The 15,518-nt window shown below is 38.1% G+C and overlaps 1 protein-coding gene across 1 annotated transcript in view; it reads right to left on the reverse strand.

The window, feature by feature from the left end:
* Positions 1-2,041: 2,041 nt before the first annotated feature.
* The window catches only part of LOC122807051 (E3 ubiquitin-protein ligase PDZRN3-like), a 439,175-nt gene continuing 425,698 nt past the window's right edge, over positions 2,042-15,518 (reverse strand). The window contains exon 8 of the mRNA XM_044077973.1: positions 2,042-8,911. Coding sequence (XP_043933908.1) covers positions 7,376-8,911 — 1,536 coding nt within the window. The 3' untranslated portion in view covers positions 2,042-7,375. The remainder of the gene's footprint in view (positions 8,912-15,518) is intronic.

Here is a 15,518-nt window from a genome sequence, read left to right on the forward strand (position 1 = left end):
AACAAAGGTGCAAGATACACTGCATTTAGTCACATGTCACTTTGTCCAGTACATCAGAGTCATTCTGTAGTACGGTTCAATGTCAATATAGTCAATGTCCTAGCGTAATTAAAAAACGATGAATCAGTACAATTGGGGAGTGACCATAACAAACTAATTAAAATTAACATTAAAGTTGTACATGTTGTATGCTACATATGTGCAGATCCTTAAAGGACCATGCACTGCCTCTGTTAAGAAACTTTTCACAATTAAGATATACAACTGCAATATAACCTACAAATGAAATGGAGTCCTTGAAATTCTGTTGTACTGGTGTGTGTGCATGCACACACACACACACACACACACACACACACACACACACACACACACACACACACGCACACACACTACTGCATTCACTTTTTTCTGAAAACCAATAACTAGCTTTTCCTTGTCAATAGAAAATACAGTTTTGTGAGGAATCCACCATAACAGCAGATATTCAAATACAGTAATAGCTGCTGCACCATCATTCAGAACACTTGGAAATTAGCCACAGATGGATGCCTGCTCATCTAGCCTGAGTTCAAGAGCTTTGTATACACACTGAGTGGAACTGGTACCTTTTCACTGCCAAGGCTATCAGTAGGATATTATGCAGAAAAGTGAAAACAGCCTACACCATCTTCAGTTTGGTGTGTGTGTGTGTGTGTGTGTGTGTGTGTGTGTGTGTGTGTGTGTGTGTGTGTGTGTGTGTGTGTAAATCAGGCTGGAGTATACACTCTTTTGAATAAATATCAGAAAACAGATTCCAGGAACAGACAAGATGACCCACCTGTAGAGGAGAGAAAGAAAAGTCCCAGTGAGTTGGTGGAAGGCAGCTGTTACTGTTGTAGTAATCTTTGTATTCAAATGTCTGCTGTTATGGTGAGCATACTCAAAACAACTGTACCATGCTCATAATAAGAATTACTGCTACAGTATCAGTCATAATGCTTGGGAAAGACACTGAAGTACTAAGTGTCTTGGCCACAAACCTAGGGTGTAGGAAAAGATACCTGACTAGACTACAGGTGCAAATCCTGCCCTGCTTGTAAAGTGTATGTCTAGTTTACAGGGTCTTAGGATGGAAGATGTGTTGAGAGGCTGATGTGGCTGGTTTACACATGCTTTTGAACCAATACATTTCTGAGGAACGACAGCCCTAACAACTGATGCCTAGTAGAGGGAGCATTAATCTGCCCTTACAAGTTTTTTCCACAGATGTTATATCAAAAAATTAATGGAGTTAAAAAGGTACTTCAAAAAAGTTTGCTTGAAGAATGGTCTGTCCTGTAAAGAACATATAATTGTTCTGTTTGCATGAGGTGTTTTGCTCAGTCATTAAAAAAACTTATCCTGCCAGTGCATATCCATCTGGTGCAAAAGCCTCTCCCTTGTTTTGAGGTTTTGAGGTAGAAGATTAGTGATTGAACAGCTTTTTCTAAGGCCAGCTTACAGACTACCTTGGGCATAAATTATGGACTGGTCCTAAGTGACATACTTTCATTGTGGAAGATTGTGTAGCGTTCTTTACATGTCAAGGCCTGCATTTCTGAGAATCCTCTTGCTTGAGCTATTGCAAAGAAGAGAAGTGCCTTCTACAATAGGAATTTGATAACAGGCTGGTTCTGAGTTGAAGGGTTAGTGTTAGTTTTTCCACTACAAAGTTAATTTCCTAAGGAGGGCGAGCTGGTCTTCCTGATAGCCTAAAGTGAATGATCCTCTTAAAACTATGTGAATAAATGTTAGTGGGTCTATACCAGGACAGACATGATACAAAGGCATATTGATATACTTCTACAGAGGCATATGCCACACATATGTCTCAACTGTCCAGATTTTTTCAGAATCTCCAACGTTTTGCCTCATATTTTTGGTCTATTTCTCATAAAATTGTGTTTTTGTAGTAAATCACTGACAAATCACTGAGGATTGAAGTCATAAAATAATGACAGACATTTGAGTTATAGAGTTCACATGCTTCAGAAAATTCATGTTAATGCAAGACCTGTTATTCTAGCAACTTTCTAAGCTTGTAAGAGCAATGTTTACAAATTGTCCCTATTTTGCGGCATTTGCCCCCCCCCATTATTTATGTTTTTGTTCAGATTTCTTGCTCTAAGAGGATTAGAGATATGATGCAAGACTATCAGTTAAAGTAAATCATTCTGGCCGAGGTTGCCTTAGACAGAAAGCCAAGGTTGGTACACCAAGATGATAATCTTTTCCATTTTGCCAAACAGGATTACTTTGTGGCAGGCTCCTTTACATCTTGCAATAGACACATTTGGAAAGAAGTCCCAGAATGAAGTCAGTTTGTCCAGGTCTGAATGTACTAGGTCACCTCTTCTACTGTGTCAGGAATGTGAAGACTATGGGAATGATGAGCAGTTCCTACTAGTAGGATGACATCTGTTTTGTCTTTTATTGCTTTAAACAGGAACCTGGAAAGGGAACGCATATAGAAACCCCTGCTCTATTGAAACGTAAGAACGTGTCATGTTCAAACTACCAGACACAAGTGAATTCAGAATTTCCTGAGCTGGTGATTCAAAAGAGAAGCAAATAATTGTTTTTCTGGGATTCCCACTGTAAAGCCAGTTGGTGGAACAGCCTGGAGTTTAACTTCTAATTGAGAAGGTTGAAGGTGGACCTGCTCACCTGTTGTTTCCTATGATCATCAGCTTTGACAGCTGAAGTGATGCAAAATACCTTCAGATTAAGATTCTAACATTATGGTTAATTACAGGTAGCTTGCAGGACCAGTAGCACTGAATTCCCCTTTGTTAGCAGATGCACCATATGACTTTGGGGTTACCTGTCATTACTTTCTAGAGCCACAGATTCCATGCTGAGTTCAAGATCTGAAGAGCATGTATTACAGCTAACAGCTTCTTGAAGCTGAAATATTTGGTCCTGAGCTGGTGGGTCTACCTCCCTTGGGCATTCAAGGTTCCAGTGTAAGCTTCCCAGGCAAAGCCTGGTACATACAAAGACATGGTTTGGGATCCATGTTGTCTTACAAAAGTATACTTAGGTTTGTGCCATCACTGGGGTGCCCACTATATCAATTGCTTTTGGACAAAAGCTAGATGGCTTATCATATTTGCATACGATGGAGGTGATACAGCCATCAAATCCTCAAGTTGTGGCATAAAATAGACTGTGGACAAGCCCTCCTGGCCAGTTAATAAACATAAAAAAATAAAGAAATAAAATGAGTACAAGTATCAATGATTCTCCCTCTAGTGTGACCTAGTATAGGGAACCATGATGATAGAGAGTGAGATGTACTCAAGTGCCTTTAGGACAGTTGTTGCTGTCATTTAAGCATTCTCTGCTGCTTGCAGAAAGGAGGAGCATAGAGAAAAATATATTATTTTCCTGGTGTCTATCACTGCTCTAAGGAAAGTCCTTCTATGAGCATGCAACTGAAATTCAGTATGAAAATGCTTCTACTGGAAAGCCATGAGGTAGTGTAGTCCAAGACCATCTTTATGTAATCTTATGTAGGGACCTGTGTTAGGCTGTCATTCTGGTATGGGAAAAACATGGATGCCCTTCAAGCTGAAGTGGACAAAGACTGTAGCTAAGCACTTAGTAAAAGGCTGAGACATAGCAGGCAGCCCAAAGATGAATGACATAAACTAAAAAAGCTGTGCCTGCAAAATTAACCTCAGGAAGTATCTGTGTTCAGTGAAACTGGGGATATAACAACAGGCATCCTTCACTTTTAAGGTGATCATGAGGGACATCTGGTAATATAAGAGAAGGAGGGACTGCATGGTTAACTTCTTTCTTATAAAGAATTCTCTTCTTCTGCCATCCCTGGTCACCAGAAGGAGCCTTGAATAAAATTCCTGCCCTTGCCCTTCCAGGAGTATTCTGTTTAATGCAGCAGAGCACAACAGACGGTCTGAGGTAGAATCTGGCATTTTCACCTATTCTGTGGGTAAATGTGGAAATCTAATGAAGAGTGGGAATACCTTGAATTTTGTACTTCAGGAAATGATCTCCCTTATTTAAAGATCTGTCATCAGGCTGAACCATCTGTTCCTCAAAATCCTACGTGAGAAAGGAGTGGGGTGGATGGGGAAAGTCAGTCAAAACCAAGAGGCACCCCTCTTGAATTAGTGGAGGGCCATTTCCTTCTACTTGTGAACTGTTGCTTAACTTAGCCACTGCCTCCCATCCACTGGCATTTTTCAGAGACATCATTTTGCTTCAACCATTTTTTTTTTTTTTTGGGGGGGAGGGGGCTACTGTTTATCATAAACAGACACTGCTTGGTTAGAAAGTTTCTACTACACTTTGAGACTTTATGTTTCTCCTCCAGACTTTTCTAGAAGACTTCCTGTGATAGTGGCACAAACAAAAGGTTTGCATCTACAGAACAGCTTCCTTTTCAGGTCATATGGGACAGTCCAAATTTACAGTCATACAAGCAACCCAATAACTATGTCTTAGAGTGAAGAGCAACAGAATCATAGTAATACTTAATGTCCTTTTTTCAAACTGCTTGAATTATGGTAACCACACCCAAAACCATGTATCCCTGAATGAAAACAGTAGGGAAATGTAATGACAGGGAATTATCAACAGTTGTATGTACCTTCAGATGGTCCTTTCTGGATGTGTGGGAATCAGCATCCTGATGTGAAACAGCTGATGATCGATCAAGGCCCTCAGATATCTCTGAAGCCACTAACCCCCTGTCACTCCACAAAGGGTCTGTGACAGTTGGGGAAGCAGACATTGGAACCAGGGATGGACAAGACAGCAACTCCTCAGGAGTGGTGCCCTAAGCAGTCAGGAGTGGACTAGACTACTCCTCACATCAGGTTCTTTGAGACTACTGAGGTCCCAAAGGATCAAGTTCTCTGTCTGATGAATTCTTTATAGTAAGATTTATTTTTTTTTCTTTGTTGGGATCACCAGCAGAAGGCTCTTCAAGGTAAGAAGGACCGATGCCCCTTGTCTAAAGTTCAGAAGTCTTTTTCTGCCATACAAATGTAATAGTGCATACTGTTTACAACACAAAACACGTAGTCTCTCTTTCAGACAGACAAAGAACTGAAAGTGGTGATCTTTCAGTGTAATATGTCTCCTTCAGGTAGTTCATAGATAATTACTAGGTTTGCTGCCCTTACGAGCCATTTTAAGTCTAGTCAAGTCCCCTTTTGGCCTTACCCATCCCATGTTCGATAATTATATATTATCCCTACTGAGAATAACTGGGATCATACCATTGTTAATTTGAGGGGACCCATGCATTGAATAAAGCATTTAGGAGCGGCATCTGTCCATTAGTAGAGCAGCAGGCAATCCTGAGGTAAATTTCCTTTTACCAATCCAGAAATGCAAGAGGAGTTTGTTCCAGAGCAGTAGTATCCTTTGCAAGATATAACTAGCCTACCAAACAGTTCTGTTGATGTTGCAGAAGAGAATATGATCCCTAAACCAAGTATTTCTGAAGCAATTTCATTTTTTACAATTGGTGATCTTTTTCAGAATTATCGACCTCAGAAAGACCTTCAAAATCATACTCAAAAAAGGCCAGAATCAAGAATGTACTACGCCATTCACTTTGTAAACAAACAAAAATGTAAAGAAAAAAGCTCCAGAACAGATATTTACTGCTCCAGATGCGATCAAGGTAGACTACAACTGTTTTTTTTCCACAACTGAGTTATCAGAAGAGAGTGTAGGTGGCTCTCCCATTTCCATTGAGTATTAAATTGCAATTTTTAGCACGGGGAGGAGAAACAGCTTTATTTTAGGAATGTCTGAAGCTCTGGAAGTAAGGCCAGATGGATGTCTATCCACTTCCCTGTTAATTTCCAAATATTACAAATGGTAATGCAGGTGTGACCTTCATAATGAATATTAAGAAAACACAAACACCACAAGCACATACTGTTCTCACATATTCTAAAAAAGGATCTGAATAAGTACCCATAATAATATGCCACTACTCTACGACAGGTCATGCCTGCACGAAACAATTCTGTTGATGTTCACATTAATTGACTTGTAATGGAACAATCACTATCAACAGCAAAACAGCCTTGCTTTTCTTTATAGGTATCTCTTGCTCCCTTTATCCTGGATTTGCATCGGTGTACTCCAAGAAGGGAACACCTTATTTACAAGTTTAGAATATGTTATGCCTGTCTTAACTTTTGAAAAAGCAGGAAGGAATAGTGAAATGTGTTCAAAATATTTAGATAAGAACCAATAAGTAATCAGATTCAATGCAGTGTACCTTCAAAATTTGACCTAGTTGGTTTTATTTTCCTTCGACACCAGCAAACAACTTTGCCTGGGCATAAGTGAATTTATTGTGTTCCTTAGTGCTTGTGACTTAGTTACTTTGTTAAGTGCTGATCAGAAAGCAAAGCAGGAAATTTAATATTATAACACTCATTTAAAAGGTTATCAAATATAAAATAATAATTTATTTTCCTCTCATTTCTTACATCAGATGTGTAGCTAACTATGCACTTGGGCAACTTCAGAACAGTCTGCTGAAGCTGGCAAAGCAAAAGTGTACTATCATATGCTATTCTACTTACATACAATTGTATATATAAACAAATAATTAGCTGTACATGCAAACATTCTTTAAAAGAGATTTTACCATTTCAAGGTAGTATTCAATGCATGTAAGAGCAGATCTGTTATAAAGCGATTCCATGTTTACAAAGAAGAGCACATTCTAAAGGTTTTTGTTAAACAAAGCATTGAAAGTTATAAGGATATTTCTTCACATCCCGTTTCATGTCTTAAAGCACTTGTTTTTTGCAAAGTGAGTAGTTTGTACAATGTTATCCTAAATGGTGGCTGCTAATTAGAAAAGTTCTTCAGAAAAGGTAATGCAGTATTACAAAACTGATATAGCATGATGGTTAAAAAATTGTGAACATATATAAAAAGTAAGATAGCACAGTAATAAAAAGTGTTTCCATAAAAATGCTTATATATCTTGGCAATTTTTTTATGCTCTACTAAAAACATTGTGCGCCTGTTTTAATATTAATAGTTCAGCTGAATTTGCTACTAGCTGTAACAATGTTTAACAGAAATTTTAAAAAATTGTATTGTACCAGTAAACTGTAAAATGTTCTGAAAAACTTGTTAGGTATTGCCTTCAAAACATCACGTGGGTCAGCTTTTGTTCTTACAAATAACCTTTCTAAAACCCAGATCTATATGCACGTATTTTAAAACTATTAACAAAGTGACTGAATTTTATTTTTTTTTTATTTACAAAACTTGCCACATTTAACGAGGCAGGAATTTCTACCTCACTGGTAGTGTTTTAATTTACATTTTTCTTTTGCACCACTTAGACAGTGGTAACCGATAAAAGAGAATTGTATACTCTGGTTCCATCAGGTGACTTAGTGCCATGTGTTAACAGTTCCTGAATAGTCATCCAGTTATCAAATATTTTCTTATTTCGTTTCTTCATCATCTTCTTGTGGCTCAGCTCAATGATATTCACTTCCTTTTTCTCCTCCACCCCTTGCTGCTCTTTAAGACACTCAAGCCTGCTCTGCATCATATACTCCCGTCTTCTCTTTTGTTCTTTAGCCCTAAGCAAATGCTGTTTTCTTTCTTCCTTGCTCCAGTACCGACCCATCTTCATCTCACTTACCGCATCATCGTCTGTTGTCATACCACTTCTTTCCTCTTTGATTTTTATAGCACGTTCCCTAAGCAGTTTATCTCTTACTGGTCTCTTTGTGATATAGCGTGTTCCGTCACTCCTAATTTTAACTTTCCACTCCATTTTGGGGTCAGAGTGAGCAGCGGCAGCATTGAAGTCTTTGCACATGCTCACTAGACTCATTTGGCTTTGTGCATATTCTACTGCAGATTTTTGCTGAATCAGCTGCATGTAACTCTGATAGTGCTGGGCATGTGCTGGGATGTGGGCATGCTTATAAGGAGAATGATGTAAGTAAGCACCACCTGACTTGTAAGACTGGGGGACACTTCTACTGGTATCCGCAGTTCGTCTTTCTTTGTCATCAGCCTGCCTACTATGGTCACAGTCCTGGGAAGAGTGGTATTTTGTAGGGCTTGATTCATGGCTGCCTGCATTTGTCTGCAAAGTCTTTGGTACACTTGTGGTTGCTCGCTCATTATCTTGACCAGTGACACAGTCTGCTGTTCTCCTGAGGGAGTTATCTGGTGAAAGTTCTAGAGTAAGTGGTGTGCTTCGACAACTTTCACCAGTGTTATAAGCACTTGAACTGTCTTTGTCTGATTTCTCAGGCATTTCTGTGATGTCTGAAAGCTCATGCCTACGGACATCAATGCTTGTGTTGTAATTACGAAACCCACTGTTGTGGAGCATCCACGACTCTCTGTACTGCTCTTTTAGTTGTTGCATCTTATGGGTTCTAACAATATTCAAACACTCCAATTCAATGTTTCGAAGTTCTTCATTTAGTAGTTCCAGCTCCCTATCTACACTTTCTGGATCACTTTTATTAACATCTATTGTGTTGCGGTAGTAAAGGCCATATTGGTTTGCACCCTTTACTTGGCATTTCAGTTCTAGCAGCTCACGAAATCTTTCACATTCATCAGTTGGAATTCCAAGAAAATCCACCTCATTATAGTCAGCTGATATAAATGATTCATTGCTGAACTGCATATCTCCACTTCCTAAAGTATCATGACTATATCTCTGCTTTTCCTGGCTGCCAAGAGTGTTAGAAGCAGTAGTTTGGTCATCACCTAAGTTTTCTTGCTCAGAACTTTCATCATTCCTGGTACTATCATCTGTGCGTCCAACACCACTATCCTTTTCATGCTGGTTGGATAAAATAGTTGCAGTGTCTGTAGTTCCACCATCTTCATCAAACTTTTTCTGAAAAAGAAAAAACATACATGATAGAACAAAGAAACATATCTGTTTATCATAACTCCATGAGCATATACACATTTTCCTGTCACGATAGAAAAATATTTGAGTTACAATGACAAATATAACCTATCATAATTTCTGTACCAGTCTTTTTACTAAAGCCTGAAACAATAAAACTCTAAAAGCTATTATGACTTGCAGATGATGTGGGTATCTTTGATCCAGTTACAGTGATTATTATCTTAAAAAGATATTACGAAGACAAAGAGAACATGACAGTAACTCTTTCATAGGAAACCATAAGAAGAAAATGCACCTTTACTTAAAGATATAGTGTATTGTACAGAAAGCATTCAAAGCAGTAAGCTGAGGAGTTAAAACATGTAGCTTTCCAGAAAGCCAGACAGAATGACTGGATATACTTCATGATGGGCAAAAAATATTTTGACTGATATCACATGGTCCCAGCATACCAAGTAATCATACTGCTTTATTGTAAGACCAGTCTAAAACATTATCTAAAATGTATTGGCTTTGTAGTTTATGTCCTCACATTATTTTTCCTGTATTCCTTCTGATGCCTCACCTTCTTTTTAAGTGCCCTCCTCAGTGTACTACATATCAGCAATTTCAGGAAGGGGATTTATATAAGATTTTTTGGGAAGAAAGGAGGAAATCACTGAAGAAAAACATGCTGAAAAGAGGAGAAACCTAAAAACTTAAAAAAAATGCCACTCTTCTTATACAGTTAAAAAAGCAAAGAAAGAAAACAGTTCCATTAATTTCAGAACCAGAGATCTAAACTTTCTTCATCAAATAAACAAAACATGATGGAGATACACATTTGTCACGCAACACTTATACATTCTCTGGAACAAACCTCCACTCCAAATTAAGAGTTGCGACACACTTTCTTCCTTCAAAAAGGAGACAGATAACTGGATGGGCATCCACAAGTATACCAGTGCTATAACTAACCTGTGTTGCACCTTGAAAAAGGAGGTACGGTCTAAGGTGGGTACTGGCAAGGGATAATTGTACACTGGGTCCAGTTGCCTTGTATAGTCTATGATTCTAGGAAACAGAAGCTCTGCCTTATGAACAAAAGATGGCAACAGAGTAATAGTACCATGCGAAAAAAAAAAGCTGTATGTATTTAAATAAAATAAAGGATCAGTTTTGATTTATCTTTTGTTGACTGTGTTAGTCCCACTAGGCTAATGGCCTCATATCAGGGGAGACCTAAGGTGGCATTTATACTACTAGGGGAATTATGGCCAGGGCACTGGGGAACTTCCCCTACTTGTCATTGATGCGAGCAGGGCTTGTTTTGGAAGAGCACTTCCTGCTTCCTTTGCAGGCAAAGAGGAAGCCAACAGAAACAGGGAGGAAGATGGAAAGAGAAGGAGATGATGGAGTGGTGAAAGAAATGGAGAAGAAAGCAAATATCAAGACCGAAGAATGTGTGCAGGATTATGAGGAAATGTTTCAAAGAAATCTATTTGATGGAGATGAGTTAGCAAATGGTGGATGCACAATTACAACCCTCCAGTCATGAGAGTTGCAGGATGATTTACTTAAAGAAATTGTAGTACAGAGTGAGCCAGAAAATGACAGCAGATGCTTCCTGGGGGACATTATGGAGAAAATACAAATGAAAGATGCTGAAACAATGTTGAATAAGACTGGTGTGATGGAAATAAAAACACAGAGAAAATAAAAAAATGCAAAAGTGGAGCAGGGAAAAGAAGGCAGAAGAAAATGAAAACCAGAAGTACTTGGTAAGGATTCAAAGTAAAGGAGACAAGAAATAGACAGGTATGAAGTGTGGGGTATTGAATAGTTTCTTAGGGTATAAAAAGCACATGAGGTAAGAGCATTCATTCTTATTAGCAAAGAGATATTTTGCGACATTATTTTTTAAACTTTTTTTTTCAATGGAAATTTTTCTTGGAGAATATGTAAAAAAGAAGGACTGTAACCCATGGAATCTTTATGGAAACAAAAAAAATGTACAATTTTGAACAGAGGTGAAAAAGAGAGACTTTGAAAAGACATTTGAAAACTTTATATAAAGAAGTACTGGATTTTGCAAATGTTTATGACAAAAGAGATTTATGGACTGGTGGCTGGGATTGTAGTATTGCTTTAGAAATAGAAAGAGAAACAAATATACATATACCAGACATGATAAATGTGGAGGGGAATAGGGGTGTCATAAAATACCGGGGACAACTCAAAGCATTTGTGGGGGGGGAAGAAGGACATTTAACAAGTAAATGTGACAAAAGAAAATATATTTGTAGGGAAATGGGACATGATGCAAAAAATGTGAATTGAAATGTTATAAATGTAACAAAATTGGACATTTCTGAATGGATTGCAAATTTGAAAATAAGAGTATGAAAAAATAAAACAAAAGAGAAGAAAATTAACAAAAAGGAACTTTTAGAAGTAGTAGACTTAGAAGAAAAATAGATGAGAGAAAATAATAAAGAGGCTATAGAAGAAGGTTCTGAAACAAGTGATGAAGAGGTTACAAATTGGGAGGTAGTAAAAGAAAAAAAATAATTCTATTGGTAAAAGGGTAAAAATACAGAAAAAAGGATAAGCTAAAAAAAAAATAAAATAAAGGAAATGGATGAAATAGAATATATACAGCTAATGACTTGGGGTTGGTATAATGGGTAAGGAGAATGTAAAGTACAGTGTTTCTCACCTTTGGGAAGGAAAGTGGACAGGCTTATAATAGTCTGTTAAAAAAGCTAGCCTAGTAATTACCTATGAAATTATGAAACCATAACTCAAAGGAAAAATGAAAATTTTAGATTGCTTTCTGTAAATGGGAACCTCCTGTTCGATTCTTGGCTGGGCTTGGGAGTGCCTTCTGTGTGTAGTCTGCATGTCCTCCCTGCAGTTGGGTAGCGTTCGAAAGACATGTGTGCGTAAATGGGCGTGCCTTTGTTGAAGGTTGGGCATCGAGCTGGCACCTCAGCGTTTTGTAAAAATCTACTGCCAATCATTAGTGGACCGGAGTTCCACTGTGGCGACCCCTTACCGGGAAAAGCCAAAAGACAAACAACAACAACATTAAGAATAAAGTAAGAAGAGTATGAATTTTGGAGTGTTATAATACATGTACTGTAGCTATAATTATATTAGAAGACACAGTTTTTAACAAAAGAAAAAAAAAATAAAGAAACTATGGGGAGGAAGGATAATCTGGAATTTGGGAAATGAGAGATGTTCTGAAATAGCCATACTCTGTAGAAATACAGTAAAGATATCAGATGTAACTTTAGCAAAAATGAGAAGATTAACCATTGTAGATTTAAAACAGAAAGAACAAGTATACAGAATTATAACATTATATGATTATAATAATTGTAAAGAAAGGGAAAGCCTATTTTATCAGATTTTAGACTATGAGGTGATAAATATGTATACTGTAATTGGAGACTTTAATTGTGATTTCATAGGTTCATAGGTAGGTACTAGACTATCAGCCCTGGGGCCTATATAAACCTAACCAAAAAGATTCCTTGGCTTTCGCCACCCAAGAAAATTATTTTCCTGTGCCCCTGTTAAGCAGTGCCGCAGAAGTGATTGCCGGGGTGAATTTTCTATTTACCATCCAGTTGTCAAGATTTTTCTTAAAGTGGGCCAATGAGGAGATTTACTTGACATGAATGGGTAGTTTGTTCCAGATTATGGGAAGTCTCTGGGACATGAATCTATTCCCTCCAGCATTTTCTGTTTATTGTGGTGACGAGGTTTAGGTCCCTGGAGCATGTGGTTTGGAGAGACTGGGATTTCTTTAAGTGTAGCATGTCCAACAGCTCTGGGTTTGACATAGCTTTGTACGTTAGACAGAGACCACCTCTGAGTAGATGATATGCGACAGAGTGTAATCCTCTTAGGTTCATAGTTCAATAGGTTGGTACTAGGCTATTGGACCTAGGGCCTATATAAGCCTGGCTAAAAGGTACTCTGGCTTTCACCACCCAAGAAAAGTATTTTCCTGTGCCACTGTTGAGCAGAGCCACAGAAGTGATCCTCGGGGTGAATTTCCTATCTCCCATCCAATCATCAAGATTTTTCTTAAAGAGTGCTAATGATGAGCTTTGTTTGATATACATAGGTAGTTAGTGAGGTATTTCTGTGGCCTTTCCAATTGTTGTAGGTGTCTTGTGAGATACATGCCAAACAAGGCATTGTACTCTATAAATGGGTCTGATGAGGGATGAGTAGAGAGGAAGAATGATCTCCTTTTTTCTAGAGAAGAGCCCTTTTGTGATGAGGTGTGCCACGTAAAAGGATTTCCTGACTATTGTGGCGATGTGGTTATCAAAGGAGAGACTACTGTCCACCTGTGTCCTCAGGTCTCTTATCACACTTTCAGTGTTTAGTGAGCTACCACCTATGTGGTAATTCATGGCTACCAAGTTTTTCCCAAAGGGGATGACAATGCACTTCTTGACACTGAGCTTGAGGCCATGACTTTGACACCACGCATCTGTCTCTGTGAGGCTCTTTTGTAGAATGTCTACATCATTAGGTGATTCTATTATGGCTCCTGGTTTGCAGTCATCTGTGAACTTTGTTAGCCAAAGACCTTCTGTGTTGGCCTGCATTTTAGAGAAGTGGATGCCGAACAGGAGAGGACCCAGGACAGAACCTTGTGGTACTCCACTCATCACCGGTCTGAAGTCGGACTTGGAGTAGACTACTTTTACTGTGTGAGTTCTGTCAGTGAGCCAGTTGGCCACCCATCTTATGACATAGGGATTTATGCCCAGTTTAGTGAGTTTATAATGCCAGAGTGGGGGATGGTATTGAAAGCCTTGGCAAGGTCAAGATAGGCTGTGTGCACTACCTTGCCCTCGTCTATGGCTCTAGTGACTGCTTCAAAGAAGTCAATCAGGTTTAGTAGACATGATCTACCTTTTACAAACCCAAACTGAGTGGGGTCCAGGGATTGGAGGTTACCCATGTCTTTGTTTATAAGCTCCAAGATGATACATTCCATGGCCTTGCAGATCAGGCTCGTCAGGCTAATGCGGCAGTGGTTTTTGGGGTCCGTGGTGGCACCCCCTTTGTAGAATGGGACAACCATCACTGTGCGCCATTCAGCAGGCACATAGCCTCAGGTGAGGCTATGATTGAACATGGTACTTAGGTTGGGTGCCAGTTCGTTCTGTAGTTCATGCAGTATGCAGCCTGGGATGTTGTCTGGTCCCATGGATGCTGTGTTCTTGACTTTGGAGAGTGCAGTCTTTACTTATTCATCCATGATTATAGGGGCTTTGCATTCTTCTGCTATTAAAATGGACCCTTTGGAGGTCGAGAGGGGGGTAAAGTTAGCACTGAACCTATCTGCCAGGATGTTGGCAATATCGGTTGGTTCTGTATATTTAGTGCCATTGTGCTGTAGCTCAGAGTAGATCTGAATGTTGTCATTGAGATTCTTGACATAGCTGCATAGCTTCGCCCTCGTGACCAAACCACACCAACCGTGGGTAAATCCAGCATTACCCACACCCAGGCATGGGTTATTGCTATAGTATCAGAAGGTTTAGTTATAAGAGAAAGACAGGTAGTTGAAACAGGATTTTCTGATCATCCTGTAATATGGTTAAAGAGAAAGGAAAACGGGATACATAAAAAATAGGCAAAGGAATAAAAGGATAAATAAGAAAGCATAGAACAAAGAAGGAAAGAGATTAGTAATACAGTTATGGAAATATCATATTACTATGAGAACATTTATAAAATGGTCTGAATGGTGGATATTTAAGGAAAATATAAAAAAATATTTTTACAGTGGCAATATGATGTGAGAAAGGTAAAGAAAGAAAAATGTAAAAAAAAAAAACATGTGATGCACTGGGAACTTTAGAATATAATGATAGAAAGTACCTTGATAAAGAAAAAGAATTATATGAAAGAAATCAAGAAAAATATAAGAATTGTTATATACACAAATATATTTTTTACATGGAAAAAGAGAAGTACTGAGTTACTTAAGCAGATTAGTGAAGGAAAATGGGAGAGTAATGAGAGAAATAAAAATTTGTAAAAGGAAAAACAGAAAGTACTCAGGAAAAAACTATGAATAATGCAGTACAATATGTATAAGAAATGTTTACAGAAAAAAGAAGGTACTGAAAAACTTGTGAAGTAAAAAAAGGTTAAAAGAAAAAGTATACGAAGAGTTGGAAAAGGAGATTTATTTAAAATTAAAAGTAATAGTTCAAGTAAATAGATTTAGCTGCATGACCAGATCGAATAGGATATGAAATGTATAAAAATTTAAGGGATTGGTAAAAAAAATATGTTTAAAGATTTTGAATGAATGGTTAAATGAAGGTTTTATGTATAAAGAATTATGTATTGGAATATGTATAATAACTTTATGAAAATACAAATGAGATTTGAAAATAATATGCAAAATATTATAGAAGGTGGCATACATAGGATAAAGCGGAAGGGCTATCAGGAATTTTTAGTGATAGAGAAATTGTGGACAATATTATAAATAGAAAAGTAGCAAGAATCACGATAGGAGACCTTAATAAGGCATTTGACACAACAGGCCATAAAATCTTAT

This window comes from Protopterus annectens, chromosome 7.part0, assembly GCF_019279795.1.
Source record: "Protopterus annectens isolate FY-2018-M chromosome 7.part0, PAN1.0, whole genome shotgun sequence".
In the NCBI taxonomy this organism is placed as follows: Eukaryota; Metazoa; Chordata; order Ceratodontiformes; family Protopteridae; genus Protopterus; species Protopterus annectens.